Source organism: Falco peregrinus, chromosome 13, assembly GCF_023634155.1.
Source record: "Falco peregrinus isolate bFalPer1 chromosome 13, bFalPer1.pri, whole genome shotgun sequence".
Taxonomy (NCBI): domain Eukaryota; kingdom Metazoa; phylum Chordata; class Aves; order Falconiformes; family Falconidae; genus Falco; species Falco peregrinus.
The window spans coordinates 5,680,187-5,695,068 of NC_073733.1; the positions used below are offsets into that span (position 1 = coordinate 5,680,187).

General features: G+C 38.2%; 1 protein-coding gene across 7 annotated transcripts in view; it reads right to left on the bottom strand.

Annotated features, from left to right (window-relative positions):
• Positions 1-755: 755 nt before the first annotated feature.
• Positions 756-14,882, bottom strand: part of LOC101914228 (phosphatidylinositol-binding clathrin assembly protein-like) — a 33,991-nt gene continuing 19,864 nt past the window's right edge. For 2 of the 7 annotated variants that reach the window (XM_055817831.1, XM_027787957.2), the window contains exons 10-21: positions 14,392-14,515; positions 12,374-12,510; positions 11,966-12,069; positions 10,958-11,104; positions 10,435-10,494; positions 10,231-10,341; positions 9,210-9,326; positions 9,057-9,087; positions 8,449-8,569; positions 6,307-6,363; positions 5,867-5,974; positions 756-5,277 (exon numbers count right to left, since the gene is read on the bottom strand). In XM_055817831.1, coding sequence (XP_055673806.1) covers positions 5,263-5,277; positions 5,867-5,974; positions 6,307-6,363; positions 8,449-8,569; positions 9,057-9,087; positions 9,210-9,326; positions 10,231-10,341; positions 10,435-10,494; positions 10,958-11,104; positions 11,966-12,069; positions 12,374-12,510; positions 14,392-14,515 — 1,132 coding nt within the window. In that variant the 3' untranslated portion in view covers positions 756-5,262. Of the gene's footprint in view, positions 5,278-5,866; positions 5,975-6,306; positions 6,364-8,448; positions 8,570-9,056; positions 9,088-9,209; positions 9,327-9,358; positions 9,961-10,230; positions 10,342-10,434; positions 10,495-10,957; positions 11,105-11,965; positions 12,070-12,373; positions 12,511-14,391; positions 14,516-14,882 lie in introns of those variants that run through there. The other 5 variants (XM_055817833.1, XM_055817832.1, XM_055817834.1 and 2 more) reach the window with 5 other exon arrangements.

The following is a 14,882-nucleotide window of genomic DNA, read 5'->3' on the forward strand; positions in this document are numbered from 1 at the left end:
CGAGCGCGGCCCCACCCATTGGCTGTCGGGCTTTGAGTGACGCGCCGAGGCGCAGGCGGGAATGAGGGCGGTAGGCGGGGCGGTGGCCGGCACGAGGCGGTGCCCGCTGCCTGCGGCGAGGCGCGGCTGCGCTCCGTAGCACGCGTGTGCCTGCGCCTGCCGTCCCCGCGCCCGGCACCGCTCGGGTAGAACAAGCCGAGCCCGCCGCCGCCGCCTCGTTACTCCGTACGTTCTGTGCGGTGCGCCGCTGCGGAGGCTGAGCGGCAGCGTCTGCCCGGGCTGTACGCGCCGTGTCCCCGGCGCCGCCCCGGGGGGCGCAGGGCCCGCGGGAGAAAGGGCGGCCACGGTGCTGCCCCCACGCTGGCACCCGACCTACCACCGCCACGAAACCCAAAAGCAGCTGTTCGAAAGGCGGTGGCCGAGGCGGCCCCGTCGGGGAGGAGGAGCCGCAGCTACCGGGAGTAAAGGCTCCGCGGGGAGAACGTTCCGCGCCGCCGCTCCTTGATGCGGAGGGCTTACACGGCCACGGGCGGCGCTGCGGCGGCCTCCGCGCCCCCCACCGGGCCCGGGGAGCCGGACACGGCGGCGTTGGGGCCCGGTGACCGAGCCCCACCGATCACCGAAACCAGGCGCACCCCCGCGTAAATCCCAAGGGAGCGGAGTAATTGCTTCGGCAGCCCCGCAGCCGTTGCCGTGAGCATCACACGGAGCCCTAAGCCCGAGCACCGCCTAAAGAACGAGCACAGACACGCACACACCTTGCATGTGCCAAAGTTTATTTATTTTTTTTCCAAAACTTGTTTCATCAAATAATTGGATATGAGCAGTTTTTAAAAAACAAACAGTTTGTGTATTAACAAATTGTGAAGTTCCGCAATTAAAATACCGACACAGCCAGTCTTGTGCTTAGGCTTTTTTTTTTTTTTTAAAAAAATTAATTCAGAGAACATAAACCCTCAAAAATTTTTTTCCAGTTTGTGGCTAGTATATTTTCCGCACATTCTGTATTCTTATAAAATGAAGGAACTCACGTAAAGGAAGAGCTGTACAAGAATACATCTGAAAAAATGCCTGAACAACCTAAATTATAGTAGCTCCTTTTAAATAAATATCCAATAAAAGGCACAAACCTGTTATGGGGAAAAACATAACATACAAAACGAGACCTATTAAATAAATAATGTAAAGTGGGGCTGGGGGTGAGGGAAATCTGTTCCAGCACCTATTTTGTCATTGCTCCGAGATGACATTCCAGCCAAACATTTGGTAAAGTATTCAACTCGATCACAAGGATACATGTTTGAGATCTACTGAAAGATCTGATGTTACAATTCCTGCTGTAACTGTACCAGCTACTACAATCTCTTTAAATAAACGATCATGAGAATCTGCATAAAAGTAGCGATGCAGTGATTTATATAGATTAATGACAAGTCAGATACATCTTCAGAGTAATAGCAACAGGTTTTCTATATTCCTAGCTATCAGTAATGTATAAATGATAACGTAGTTTCCATTGCTCAAAAATATAATCTTTTAAATGGAAATAAATGACTGATACACAGTGCCTTTAGATGTTGTCCTTACAATACAAACTACTCAAAACAAAGTTTTCCTTTTTATGTACAAATTAAGCACAAGCACCGATCCACAGTGCATACTATTCTAATTGTAACCCCACCCTCCCTGCCACACATCAAAAAACCCAGATGGGGATACACCCTGTATTCAGTCTTGTAGTCAGAAGGGTTTTTAATTGGGGTTTTTTTGTGTGTGTGTGTGGTTTGGTTTTGTTTTATAAACAGAAGTCCATTTGTTATTTGTTTACCTACAAGTATCCCACCACTATGTGCACAGAACTGAGATTTCTCTAGTACGTGTCCAAAATTAAAAAAAAAAATAAAAAATAAATCAGTAACTTCTTGGAGGTGAAGTCAAAATATACCTAGAGAACATTAGAAAACCCCAGTTATTTAAAAAGAGGTACACTTTCAAGTCCAACAGGCCTAACGCAATCAGCCTTTCCAAATCCCCCCAGAAGTTATCTTATGGTATATCCCATGAAAGACAGCCTCCCTGTAGCAGCACCAAGTCCCAACAGTTAGGCTCGAGTGACCCGCTAGAGTACAACAATGCCAAGCGCACAGCATACTTTAAAGTCGTCACTCCATGCTTGTCCGAACAAGGAGGAAATCTTAGTTATCTGCTTTCTGAAGTATTCAGAACAGGATTCTGATCAAACCAGTTGGAAGGAAACAAAAGGGAAAGTCACATTTATATACATCTCTCTTCAGTGTTTTACTCATCACAACTACTATTTGCAGCTCTTGTGAGCTACTACAGTTAGCCTCAGCAACAACCTTCGTCTTCAAAGTGGTTTTCTGGAGAACTTGTTTTCTGAGCAAATAAAAGCTCTGACGGCATCCCAAGTTGTTGGTGGGGTTTTTTTTAAAACTTATGTATGAACTACATTATTTAAAAGACAGCACTCTGCCATTTTATGCATTCCAACATGTGCACAAGGAAGGGACTGGCAAGAAGGAGCCCTGTGCCCTTTCGTGCAGCAAGAAGCAAGTAAATCAGTTTTTTTTCTTCATAAGGATCCATCTGAAAGCTGTGTTTCAATGTACCAAACATTCTGAACGAGACTAAAAAGAAGGTAGCTTATAAAGTTTTTAGGATGTACTTTGTGGCTGTTTCTCCTTTTTTAATACTAAATGAATTGGTATCAGACAGCTTTGCTACAAGAAAGCATACCAAAGCAGCATTAAAAAATCCAGAGCAAATCAGAAGTAGTGCAAACTATACCTAGTACTAAATCCATTTCTGAGCGAAGTACACTCCAGATATTCAGAATGCTCTGCAATAAAGTTTAACAAATATATACTGTTTGCCAGGCATTTATTTGCATATTTTATTAAAATAATGGATTATTACTTAATACAACTCAGTATGAGAAAGAGACCTAACAGCTTACAGTGCCAGAAACTGCCTGCTTGTAGCGCCCTCAGCTCTGTCATTAATGCCCAGACATTTATTACTACAGGTACTGGTCTAATTTGAACTCAAGACTTTTCAATGCTGAATAAATCAATGGAATTCACTATTTCCAAAACAAACAGTCCCCTCAACACAATGACCCATTCTAAATGGCATCTATTCCCTCATCACGTGGAGGGTAACTATAGGCACTGAATAACTCATTGGCTTAAAATTGTACAATTGTTCAACCCAATAAAGGTGGATTAAAGCTTGAAGCCCTTTGTAATTCAGACTTGAACATCACATTGCTATATAATGGTCCAAATTCTTTTTTTAAAAAAATAAAAATCAAAATCAATACACATTCAGAAACTCAAAGAGTTTTAGATTTCTGCAAAGTTACATTTCCCAGGAAGTTAGTGGTTACAGATTCCAAAGGTTGGGAGGTGGATTTTTAATTTTGTTTCTTTTGGGCCGTTTCACTTGGCAAAAATATTTCCATAGGGTTAAGAAATACTACTTTTGCACTCTTTGGGCAGAATTAAGCGTTTAGAAAAAGGCTTGTTCCCACTGTGAAGAAGACACTGTATTTTAGAAATTCTCTACAGGACAGTTTGACAAGATTCTCAGGCCTATTTGCATTTACAGTGAGAGTCAGAGATATTTCTGCACTTACAGACTCTCCAGAAGATAAAAGACATGCTACTCTGGAGGTCTGTTTATTTTAACAATAGAAAACTATTCATTTTTTGAAAATTCAGCTTTAATATTATCATTAGTAAAGTCATTTTACAGGAGAGCTTTTCGCTGTGTTCTGCCACAAAACTTCTGGAAGAAAGGTTGCTCCCAATTCCATTTATTATTTGTAGTTGTTGTTTTTTAATGCTATCAGGTTTTACCAGACACTGAAAAATACAAGATAAGGCATTTTCAAAGCCGATTTCAGATTTGGAGGAAGATTGTAAAATACAAAAGATGTGCCAGAAGTCTCTATACATCTGACCCATCATGAATAGCGTACTTCATAAATTAGCTGATGTAAAAGATTTTCCTCTCAAAAGGAGTCCGGATTTCTTAACATAGCATTTTTACCTTGACATTACTACAGATGAAAAAGATTACTGCAGCATTAAAGAAAAGTTTATCTAAAAGTCTGCACATATTTACACATTTAAAAATAATTACTTTTATATGGTTTACAGCTAGGTTTGTATTTCAGAAAAGCAGCACAAGCTATTCTCTACAGCTGGATAATTTCAGTATAGTTGCCAGTTCGCAAGTGTCAGCACTATTGCAAAGTTTGCTTCTTTTGACCTCATGGATTAAAAAAAAATGTAATTGGATCTCTTGCCTCTTTCGCAGTTAGCAACATGATTTTCTAACTGCTTCCATTTGCTGTTCTTAAGGATACCTTCACTCACTGGCCACCAAAGCTACTCTTCCTTGAGCTATGAAAAATGCTAACTGCAGAGAAGATACTCGATGGAAGTGCAGCTACAGACACCTGTTGGAGGCTGCACATGCTGTTCCGTAACACACTTGTTTCCCCTACTCCACCACAGACTTTCAGCCTGTATCAGAGCCTGGCTCTTTAAACTAGCCATGTAACACTGACATACCAATGGAGCAATTTATTTTTTTTAATATATATGTATATATATAATATGTATATATCTTGTTGATTCACAGCATTTCAAACTCACATTATAAAGTTTGCAAATTACTATAAGCTATTCTAATTTGAAAAAGCTGTCTGATTTCACACAATATTTTCCTTATGATAATGCAAGCATTGCTCTATCAGAGTATTTATTAGAGCACATAAAAATTTTATTGCTCAACTTCATCTGTCTTGTGTCTTGGTTACAACAGCCACAAAATTTATGGAAAAAATAAATAGCTTTGACATCCTCAGTTAACTTCCTAAGGTAATCCACTGATGAGTAAGGTTGTAGAGCAATCACGTAACCCCTCTTCTCATTATTGAAGATGATACATAATCCATCTTGCACCTTCCGAGTCAACCTCAAAATACAGTTTTCTGCTGAGCAGTTAAAAAAGGTAAAAAAAAAAAATAAATCAGTGAACAAACATTACTTCACACTGCAGTGACTATTATAAACAAGAATCTCTAAAGCATTGCAATTCAAAATAGTATTGTATTACACAGGCAAGAAACAGTTGCCCTGCTCAGGAATACATCATGGGAAGATTGAAATGCAGTCTTTTCTTTTTTTTACCAGTATTTGGTTGTTCTCACATCTTGCTGCTTTGGCGGCTCTACATAAACTGTATCTGTGAAGCAGAGATTACATATTAATGCCACTTACATAACACATGATTTCTCAGTGTTTTAGAATTATGAATTTACTCAACTGCCTTGTTACTTGCAAGTTAAGACTATTGGCTTTGGCATTTCAAAACATCCCTGAGGAACATAAAGACCAACATATCTGGATGACAGGAGTACACAGTTTCTTCAACTTAAGTGAGCTCTTGTCCATGCCTTTTTTATTGCCTTACCAGCTGATCCTTCAGAAAGCTTTCACCACTGCTCTAGTCAGTATGACTAAACCAAGTATCCAGCTAATGTCATAAGAAGTTTAAATTCTATGTGTCTTCACCACTCCCATTTTCTTAATATTGACACAGAGAAAAAAGTTAGCCACTAAATATTTAAATTTTACTTTCTTCCTTGCTTCCTACATATGCATGCTCACGCCATCTGAATTTGCCTCCTTGCCAGCAAAAGCTGTTGCCTTTAACTGAGGAATCCTTCACTTTCAAAAGCAGAAATATATTCTAAGCCCTTCAGGAAGCATTTGGTTGCTTTTACCAAGACTAAAGTTTCAGTACGGTCTCAAGATTAAAGAAAACAGTTCACCTGAGTTTCAGAAACAGGTGCAAAAGGATTTGTTGGCCTTAAACCCGGCTGCGTATACATCATTGACTGAGGTGCCATCAAAGGAGCAGCTCCAACCTGAGGAGGTACCTGTTAGAAAAACAAAACCCCCACAAAACACGTATATAAAATTCAAACTACTTCTAGAAGACACAACTTTTTGCATTCTAAGTTAGTAGAAAAAAAGCCTATAGACACACACATGTAGTAAAGTTAAAACTTTTAAAAAAACTCACTGTATTAAATTTAAAGTAATCTCATCCAATGCAGTGTAAAAAAGCTATCAGATTTCACACGCTATTGACCTTATGAAACAGTACATGTAAGTTGCAGGGTGATTTGAGCACAACAGTGCCTGCCATGCAACTCACTAGAGGACACAACTAGGTTTTTCAGGAATATAAGACAATCACATTTCTTACCATTCCATATACAGGCACTTGAGGCGTGGTCAATGGGTATGTGATAGGAGCAGGTACCTTCAATGAAGACAATTTTCACGTATTTTAGATAAGCTCAGACATACTAGTAATATATATATAAAACCATGACAAATATGTATTTTTCATTGCTTTAAATAACCAATGTATTTACAAGAAATGGACTTACATATCCAGGATAGTGTACTCCATTCTGGCACAGCAAAAGGAGTAAGGACAGAAAATTATTTAAGGAGGTATTCAAACTGGAAATTCTAACCAAGGGATGGATTCAAGTCCAGTACCATAACTGTCTGTAATTATACTCAACTGATTTATTAAAACAATTAGAATGGGAGGAAAAAAGTGCAACGGCAATAACATCAGCAGCTATGCCTGTTAATTTAAGATAGGTTCCCCGCCTAGAAATCTATCAATAATACTACTTAAAGCAAAAATCGAAATTTTACCAAATCTAGACAGATTTGAGTATATTGCTTGCATAAACATGGTGTGAGAAGCTTTTAGATGGCATGGCATGCAATACGCCTTTGTCCTCCCACTACACGTGAGAAGGGCATAGAAAAAACCCAAGCCAGTGACCATTCAGCTTAAACTAATAGCAAAATATGTTTAGTCAGGTAAATGTTGCTCACATACTAACTTCTGATGTCTGCAACATATCACAATAAGAAAAAAAAAAAAAAAAGGAGCATCCTATGCCAGCAATAACTTATATCAGGTTATGTTCACAGGCACAGTGATGCATGCACTTCATATGGCCATGCATTGTTAAGTAATGCTAGTGATATTAAAAATGGAGTGCTAGAGTACTTCACTATGAAAGACTATGCAGACTACACATGAACTGGAGGGTTAGTACCCTGAATGCCACAGATCAAGCCAGGACAGTTAGACCTTTTCAATACTGGAGCACTGATTTTAAAGACACTCATAACTGAGCTAGTCATTTGCATCATAGTTTGTCAGAATTCCAAGTAAATGAGTGAGCAGATACCTGGCATAAAAGGCTTAGACCAGAAAGTATTAAACATGAACACATGAAATAGAAACACAAAACCCAAATCCACAGCGATCAGTGTGCCAAGGTGCCCTCTATCTTTCCGAAATAAAAATGCATCAGCACCAACAGCATGTTCTAGAGCACCAGGAGGGGATAAATAGATTTTATGGTCTCAGAAATCTCACATAAAAGTGCTATACAACTGAGAGATCCTCTCATACAGAATTTTTGAGTTTTGGTTTCAAGTCCACTACTGAATTTAATATTCTGTTCAACTTTGGTAATTCTGAATGAACATACTCACATAAGATGAGGAAAATGGGCATTACAGGCAAAACTATAAATATTGTAAAATAAAGTCAGACAGCAGTCCAAAAATTCAAAGCAAATGTGGTAATTACCCTAGTTGTATGTACGTATAACCAACATGAACATTCTACTTCCCTCTAAGGCAGCTTTATTTCAGAAGTGGTTCATATTTGTATGAATATGTATGAATAGAAGATACTTGAAAAAAAATCTCTTCTATAAGCATAGGAAAACTCAGTTGCCTACAAATATCCGCCCAAGGAATGACAATTCTTCATTTAAATAACGATAAAACTTCCACTTAGTATTTTATACTGTGTTAAAAATACAAAGTTGCTGCTGAGCATTTTCAAAATTCCAAAGTGCTGCCTGGCCTAATAATTAGGATGCCTTGCAGGAGCTGTAGCAGTGTTTCATGTGATAAAACTGAAAAAGGAGTGAAAACTGGAAGGAACAGCAGTTTTGCCCTTGAAACACATTCTGGTGCGTGTATGGATGTGAGAGGATCTCAAACATGCACATCAAATTTTCAGGTTTGGGGTCATTTGCTTCAATTCAAAAAGAACTTATGAGATGAGATATGTCTCAAGTGAAAGGCTGGTTATTTAAGTCTTTCATGGACAAATTTTACAGTTAGGGGAAATAACACACACTAAAACCCCTACCTCATCCAGCTTGAGAGGTGATCCTACACGCATTCCCCCCTGCCCCCAAGTCTTGTCCCAAACAGCCTTTGCTAATGCTTAAGTTACTTCAAGCAAGGAATTAGCATTTATGAAAATGAAACATGATTCAAGTAGTACAGAAATTACCATATGTGGAATAGTGGGTAAGGGAGTAGGGTTCCACGTGGTTGATGTGCTTGTTTTTGCTTGCCAGTTTGTTCCACCAGTAAGTTTTTTCTCTGTGGGCTGGGTCCACTGCATATCTGATCTAAAATGAAAATGTGGTGTTAGTTTTCACAGAGAGTCAACAGCTAGAGTAACAACAACATAACAGAAAATCAAAACATGCCTTAATACACAGCTGAAATCTATGGTTGCAAGAAACACTCAGGATTTCAGTAACTACTTCTATATCTGTTCCAGTAAATACGAAGTCTGGGGGTTCTGTTTTGTGTTAAAAGTAAACTATCATTACAGCACTGTACAGCATGATGATTAACTACAGTTTTATGTAACTGCAAGTTTTTTTATGGTGCTTCATAAAAATACAGCAATTGCGAAACTGAAGTGAATTACTTCAAAAGTTAAGGTTGACTGTGTTATGGTGACTGACCGCAAACTCACTGTTTCAATGCTGTTCTTGGTACTTCATTACTTTCAAGAGTTGAGACTCTTGCCATGTTAGTACTGGTAAACTGTGCCAGAGGCTACCAAATAATCATGTGACAATATTATAAATACATATTTGCACTTACTTTTTGGATGGAGTTCCTCCAAAGCCAAGATCTGGGGGGAAGGAGAAACCGACAAAATCCCTAAGTATTTTTAATTTATTTAGGGGGGGGGGCAGGGGGGGAAGCTTGTTTTGTTTTCAGTAGCAAATGGGATAGTTAAAGCTTCACACTTACTTCCCACTAGATTAGCCAGTGAAGAATCAAGGTCATTTGCAAAAATTTTTCCACTTTGCTGGCTGGCTAAAGTGGCTTTTTGATTTTGTGGTGGTACTGTGGGTTGCAATACATCATCTAGAAAGTTAAAAACTAAATAAAGAACATAAAAGCAACTGTTGACAAATCAGTTATATTGCATTTAATAGAAAAACACATCCATATGCCAGGGAGGTATTTTCTTTATAGAACGCTAAATAGTTTGAGTATCTATATGCAAAGTTTCAACATGCTGGAAGCGTTTAAGGCTCAGACAGAAGCATAGTTTAGCCTCTTTCTTTTTTATGGAATACTATATTGTAGCTATTAATCTAGTACAATCTTTAATTTTACTTCAGCAGTGACTGATGGTATTTTTGAATTAAGATGAATCTCCCCTAAAACTGAAGAACGGTTGTTAAAGATAGTTTCCAAGTGCTCTTGTAACACAATATAGCAGTAATTTCATGGTACTGCTAGCACCCTGAATGTACACAAGAGTTCCTTTGCTATACGTTCCTAAGGACATACAGCAATACATTCACATAGCAAAACAGCACCAAGCAAGAGAAAGATCATAACTCAGCTACTCTTCAAGCAACAAATACATGCAACCAGTTTCGCATTTTTCTAAGTACAACTCCACTCAATGAAGTTAGAGGGAACTCTATGTATCTATATGTATCAAGAGAAAGCACTGAAGTCATACGCACTGAAAACAGAATAATGTAAGCTTACCCGTTAAGAGGTATCCAGTGGGCCACGTTCAAAGTTCATTCCCCCAAAAAGAGAGGAAACAGTTATTACACAGTATATGAGATTAGTCAAAGCTAATTTTAAAGTAAATAACTACAATTGAGTTGATTGCCTGTTATCTTATCAGCCCTATAATCAGCTTGCAAATGTATTACATTATTAGATTTTGAACTGCAATAGCAATTATGCTAAATTGTTAAGCAACTGTTGCCTGTAGGGTGTAAATTAGTCATAAGGTAGTTTTTACCACTTGTAGTCCTGTACTCTGGTGCTGTAGATTTTCCTCCAAAAACAGCATCAAAGTCCACATTAATTGTTGAAGAGGTGGTACTTGGAGGAGCTGAATGAAGAGGAAAACCTGGGGAAAAAAAGTTTAGAGCAATTAAACCCATGGAGCAATATCACTCATTACAATGAAACCAGAATGTTTACTAAAAGAAAAGAAAATTACCATCAACAGTCAGAGGATGATACAGAGAAGCATATGTAGGTTTATGACCACTAAAGTCATCTTCATAAAAAGAAAGAGAAGAAAATAAGATCAGTTAAAAAGAGAAAAAGGAAGAGGGACCCAAGAATTAAGTCTGCCATTAAAAAATAAGAATTTAAGTAATAAAAAAGGAAGTTTTTAAAATTTATTTAACAAATTTGAAAAGCTCAAGTAACTCCTGCATTCCCCATTACAAAATAGAAAGGAGGCTGCAGTTTGAAAGAAAGCAGCAAAAATTCCAGCAGCATTGCAAGTCTTAGGATGTCTAGGGTGTACAAACTGAACAAAACAATGAGTTATTTCAACTGTAGGAATAAAACTTTAAGGAAACATATAGTTTAATACATCTGGAATTAATGCACCATCTTCACTTGTTAATAAAAAGTGAAGTTTGGTCCAAACCACAAGAAAGATTACATGGCCCAATTTATTAGCATTATCATCTCCAGCTGCATAGAAATTACATGGGGTTTGTTTGCTTTACCACTAAACAGTTCCACCGTTTGTTTGGAGGAAAAAGTAGAATTGATGAAAGGGGTGGTAGATTTTACAGCTTCTTCAACAGGCTTCATGTCAAAGATGTCCAGATGAGGTGGAGAACCAACACAACCATTTGAGGACGAGAAAGGACCTTTCAGATGCAGAAGTGAAGGAAAGAATACAAAGGACAAATAATGGAAAAGAAAAGCAGTCTGAAATGATTGAATATGAGAATCTCTAGACAAAGTCAAACTGTAAACATTCCACCTAGCGAGCAGCCCATTACAGGTACAAATTCTTAGTTACAATAAAAATCCTAACAGCTCACTCTATTCAGGGAAAATAATTCTGATATTGCCATTGCACGGGAGGGGGAGAATGACAGAACATTTATCAATCAAAAAAGTTAAATATTACATTTTTGGCTTCAAGAATCTACCTTTTAAATAGCACACAAGGGCATCAATTCCACCTGTTAAAATACCAACACTTAGGCCTTATTTCAACATTTAAGACATTTCTTTGACACCTATCCTGACTATTCTTTAGAAGGATGGATGAGGGTACAGAGAATGCTGTGCCCAGGGAACAGCAGCTTTGTTATAAGAACTCTGAAGTCACCAACACCTTTTAAATGAAAAGGATATTAAACATTACTAATGGAATGGAAACACTAGTCCAGCATATTTTCAGTTACATCTGCTTAGTTTACATTTCCCAGCATTTTTAAAGTTTGATTTTTAGTTACAGTTCATCTACCTGTCCCCTTTATTGAATAGCTCCTTCATTCCATCTACTGCATATTGACACTACTGCTATGTGTTAAACAAAAGTAACTTCTCTGTAACAGTTTGCCAGAGCTTTCAGAGAACTTACTGTATATTCTGTCAAGGATAGAAGTGTTTGAATGCAAAGTAATTAAGGTTTAAGATATAGATTCAATGAAGTATGACTGTATTTTATTCTTGTATTCTAAGAATTCACCCATCATTTAGACATTGTATCAGCTCACCTCCCCAAGCACTGCTTGCTGATGTTGATATAGCTGGAGTACTCTGCACAGTTGGAACAAATGCAGGCTGAAGATCAAAAAGATCACTAGAAAGGTTGGGCATGCTGAATAAGAAAACAGAGAAACATGAAGATACATAATAGGCATTGTATTCTTGTGTTATAGGAACACTCATACCAATCTCACTTCCTCTTGTTCACTACCAGCCCATCAACAATAGTAGTACAAAACAAAACTAGTAATTAAGCACTTCTTGACTGATACCAAAATTCCTGTGAACACAACAGCAAAAGGTTATTATTGAAAAATCCTTGAGAAGTAGCTAGGATCAGTGCTTTGCAGTTGATTGCAGAGCTACAGGCCAATGCAGTAATTTCTGCTTGCTTCAGAAAGCAAAGTCTCTCTCACCTATTTGTTGTGGGTGCTGGTACTGCAAAGAAGTCAACAGCTACAGTGGTATTCACACTCTTTCCTGATAAGGTGCTTGGAGATGCTGATGTGGAAGTGGAATTTGATACTACAGAAATCTCTCTTAATCGCTGCTCCTGAAAGATGAGATACACAGTTTGCATTTTAGTTTAATTAATTTATTAACCCCTCAGTCCTGAAAACCCCTTTTGCAAGAAGAAATTTTAATTATGGTCTTAATAAATAAAACAGTCTTCTGTAATGTCCTGAAAGCAGAAAGATGATTGAAATTAAGAGTATTTATTTTAACAAAACCTTTTAAAGTCAATGTGGTACTTGATGATTTCAGTAATTATTTTTTCAAATTACTTGTAACTGCTTAGACGTAAAACACTTCTAGTCAAGCTACATATTCTAGGCTGCTTTCATCGTCACTTAGAGAAACAGGTCAACGGACCTTTGTTCAGGAACACCCATCTCCCTCTGCTGTTATGATCTCTTTATAGTTCAATTCAGATGTTCAGAAATCAGACTGAGAATGTGCATCCTAACAATATCCATATGGTGGTGCTTCTATTTAGCAAAAGAAAAGTCTAGTTTACCTTGTTAACTTTAGGTTTACATACTTTGTTACTTCTAGATATGCCCACTGCATTTATACAGCACAGGTCAAAGCACAGGTGTATGTTTTACACTGCTTACATTCCTCAAGTAAAACACCGAATGAGCTTGTAAGCTTCCCCACCCCCCAAATGAAAATCTGTATCAACGAATTTAATTATTCAGTTACAGCAGCTACAAGTCCTACTACAGTAGAAGTGGGACAGTAAAGAGGGAGACATCTGATCCAACTCCTGAAAACAAAAAAAAAGCCAACCTCACCCAAAAACCCCCGAACAAATAACATCACAACGCTTGCTGAAAGTAAGCGAAACAGTTCAGCAGTAGGCAGCAAGGCACGCTAAGGCTAGTCTAATAGCAAAATACCTGCTTCACATCGATTTAAAAAATATGCCTTACACCAAGTCAGGAAAGTAGAGAATCTTCAATAAACCTCTATAATCCCAAAGATGAAACTCAACTCTGCATTACCATCAAATTTTACTTTCACACTCCAAATAGTTTTAAGGTTCTCAGTGTGGCCTCCAGATGACATGAGCAGAGTTGCTACGTTGGTTTGGTGGGTCTAGAGATGTTAAAGCAACACAAGAAAAATTTCCAACTGCCCCACTTCCATGTGCCTGGGACATGACAGAACCACAGATTCAGCTTTCAGCAAGAGAAGCACCTTGCCTCATTCAAGATTTTATACTATGTTCTCAGGAAACAGTGTTATAAAGGGGTTAAAAGGACCTGAAAGGCCAGGATTCAGGCCTTGAGAGGGATGTTACCAAGGACTACTCAACAAGTACCAATGAGCAAAGGAAAGTTAAGGAGTCCAGAGAATACGCTAAATAATACATTTGAAAGAAAATCAAAGTCCATAAGTTATACCTAAATACATATAATTTCAAACAGTTTTTCAAATTAAATCACAAATTAATTTTAATAAATAAGAGCAGTTAAACATGGGCAGAAGTATAGCATACATTCTCGTTATCAATAACATGACTGAAAAATCACAATAAAGCCATAATCTATACGTGATGGGGAAAAATAATTCCCTCCTACCAATAATCAGTCTTACAATAGCAATGCTGTATGTTCAGCTGCTGAGACATAACCTAGAAATGTTGTATACTCATTCTGTGAATCTTTGAGATAAATAAAAGTCTCTTGTAAGGAAGAAAATAAATTATTTGTATCAGCTGCGTGCTATTCAGACCATACTCCAGGTAGAAGGGTCACCCAATACTGGCAGCCATCACACGTGCATCTCACAGAACCATGCCTTGCCCTCTCAAGATGAGAGTTCCCCCACCATACACTATTTTAAGCCAAATCCTGGTTATCACCTATATCTAGTTAAAGAAAAAAAAAAAAAACAACTCTGAATACAAACTTGTAAAACATAGTACCTTAAGTGCCTGCAGTCTAGCTTGTTCTTCCTCCAATGCTTGCTGCTTTTCCTTCTCATCCATCCTGCTAAGTGACATTCCTGTATTGGCAAGTGTAGAAACAGCACTGGAAAGGGCACTAGCTCTAAAAACAGTAATAATTAATAAGTTTCATTAAGATAAACCATCAGGTATACATCACTCAGTTCAATCATCAAGGGCCTTATCTAGTTGTGTATCATTCCCTCTTCACTCCAGTCTTCCCTTACTCTCTGGCAGAGAAAAGCAGACACCCCAATAATGACGAGTTTGCTGAATAAGCGGTGTAACAATACAGGATTACTCCTTCAGGCTTCAGTAGGTATGAACTGGAAAGTGCAGAACGTACGCATTGTCTTTTTTCTTCAAGGTCATATAAACTAGACTGGAATTCTATTCCATTCAAGTAGCATGAGGACAGAAAGCATGTTTGTATGTATTATACATATAACAGTAAACAAAGCAGTGAAGTT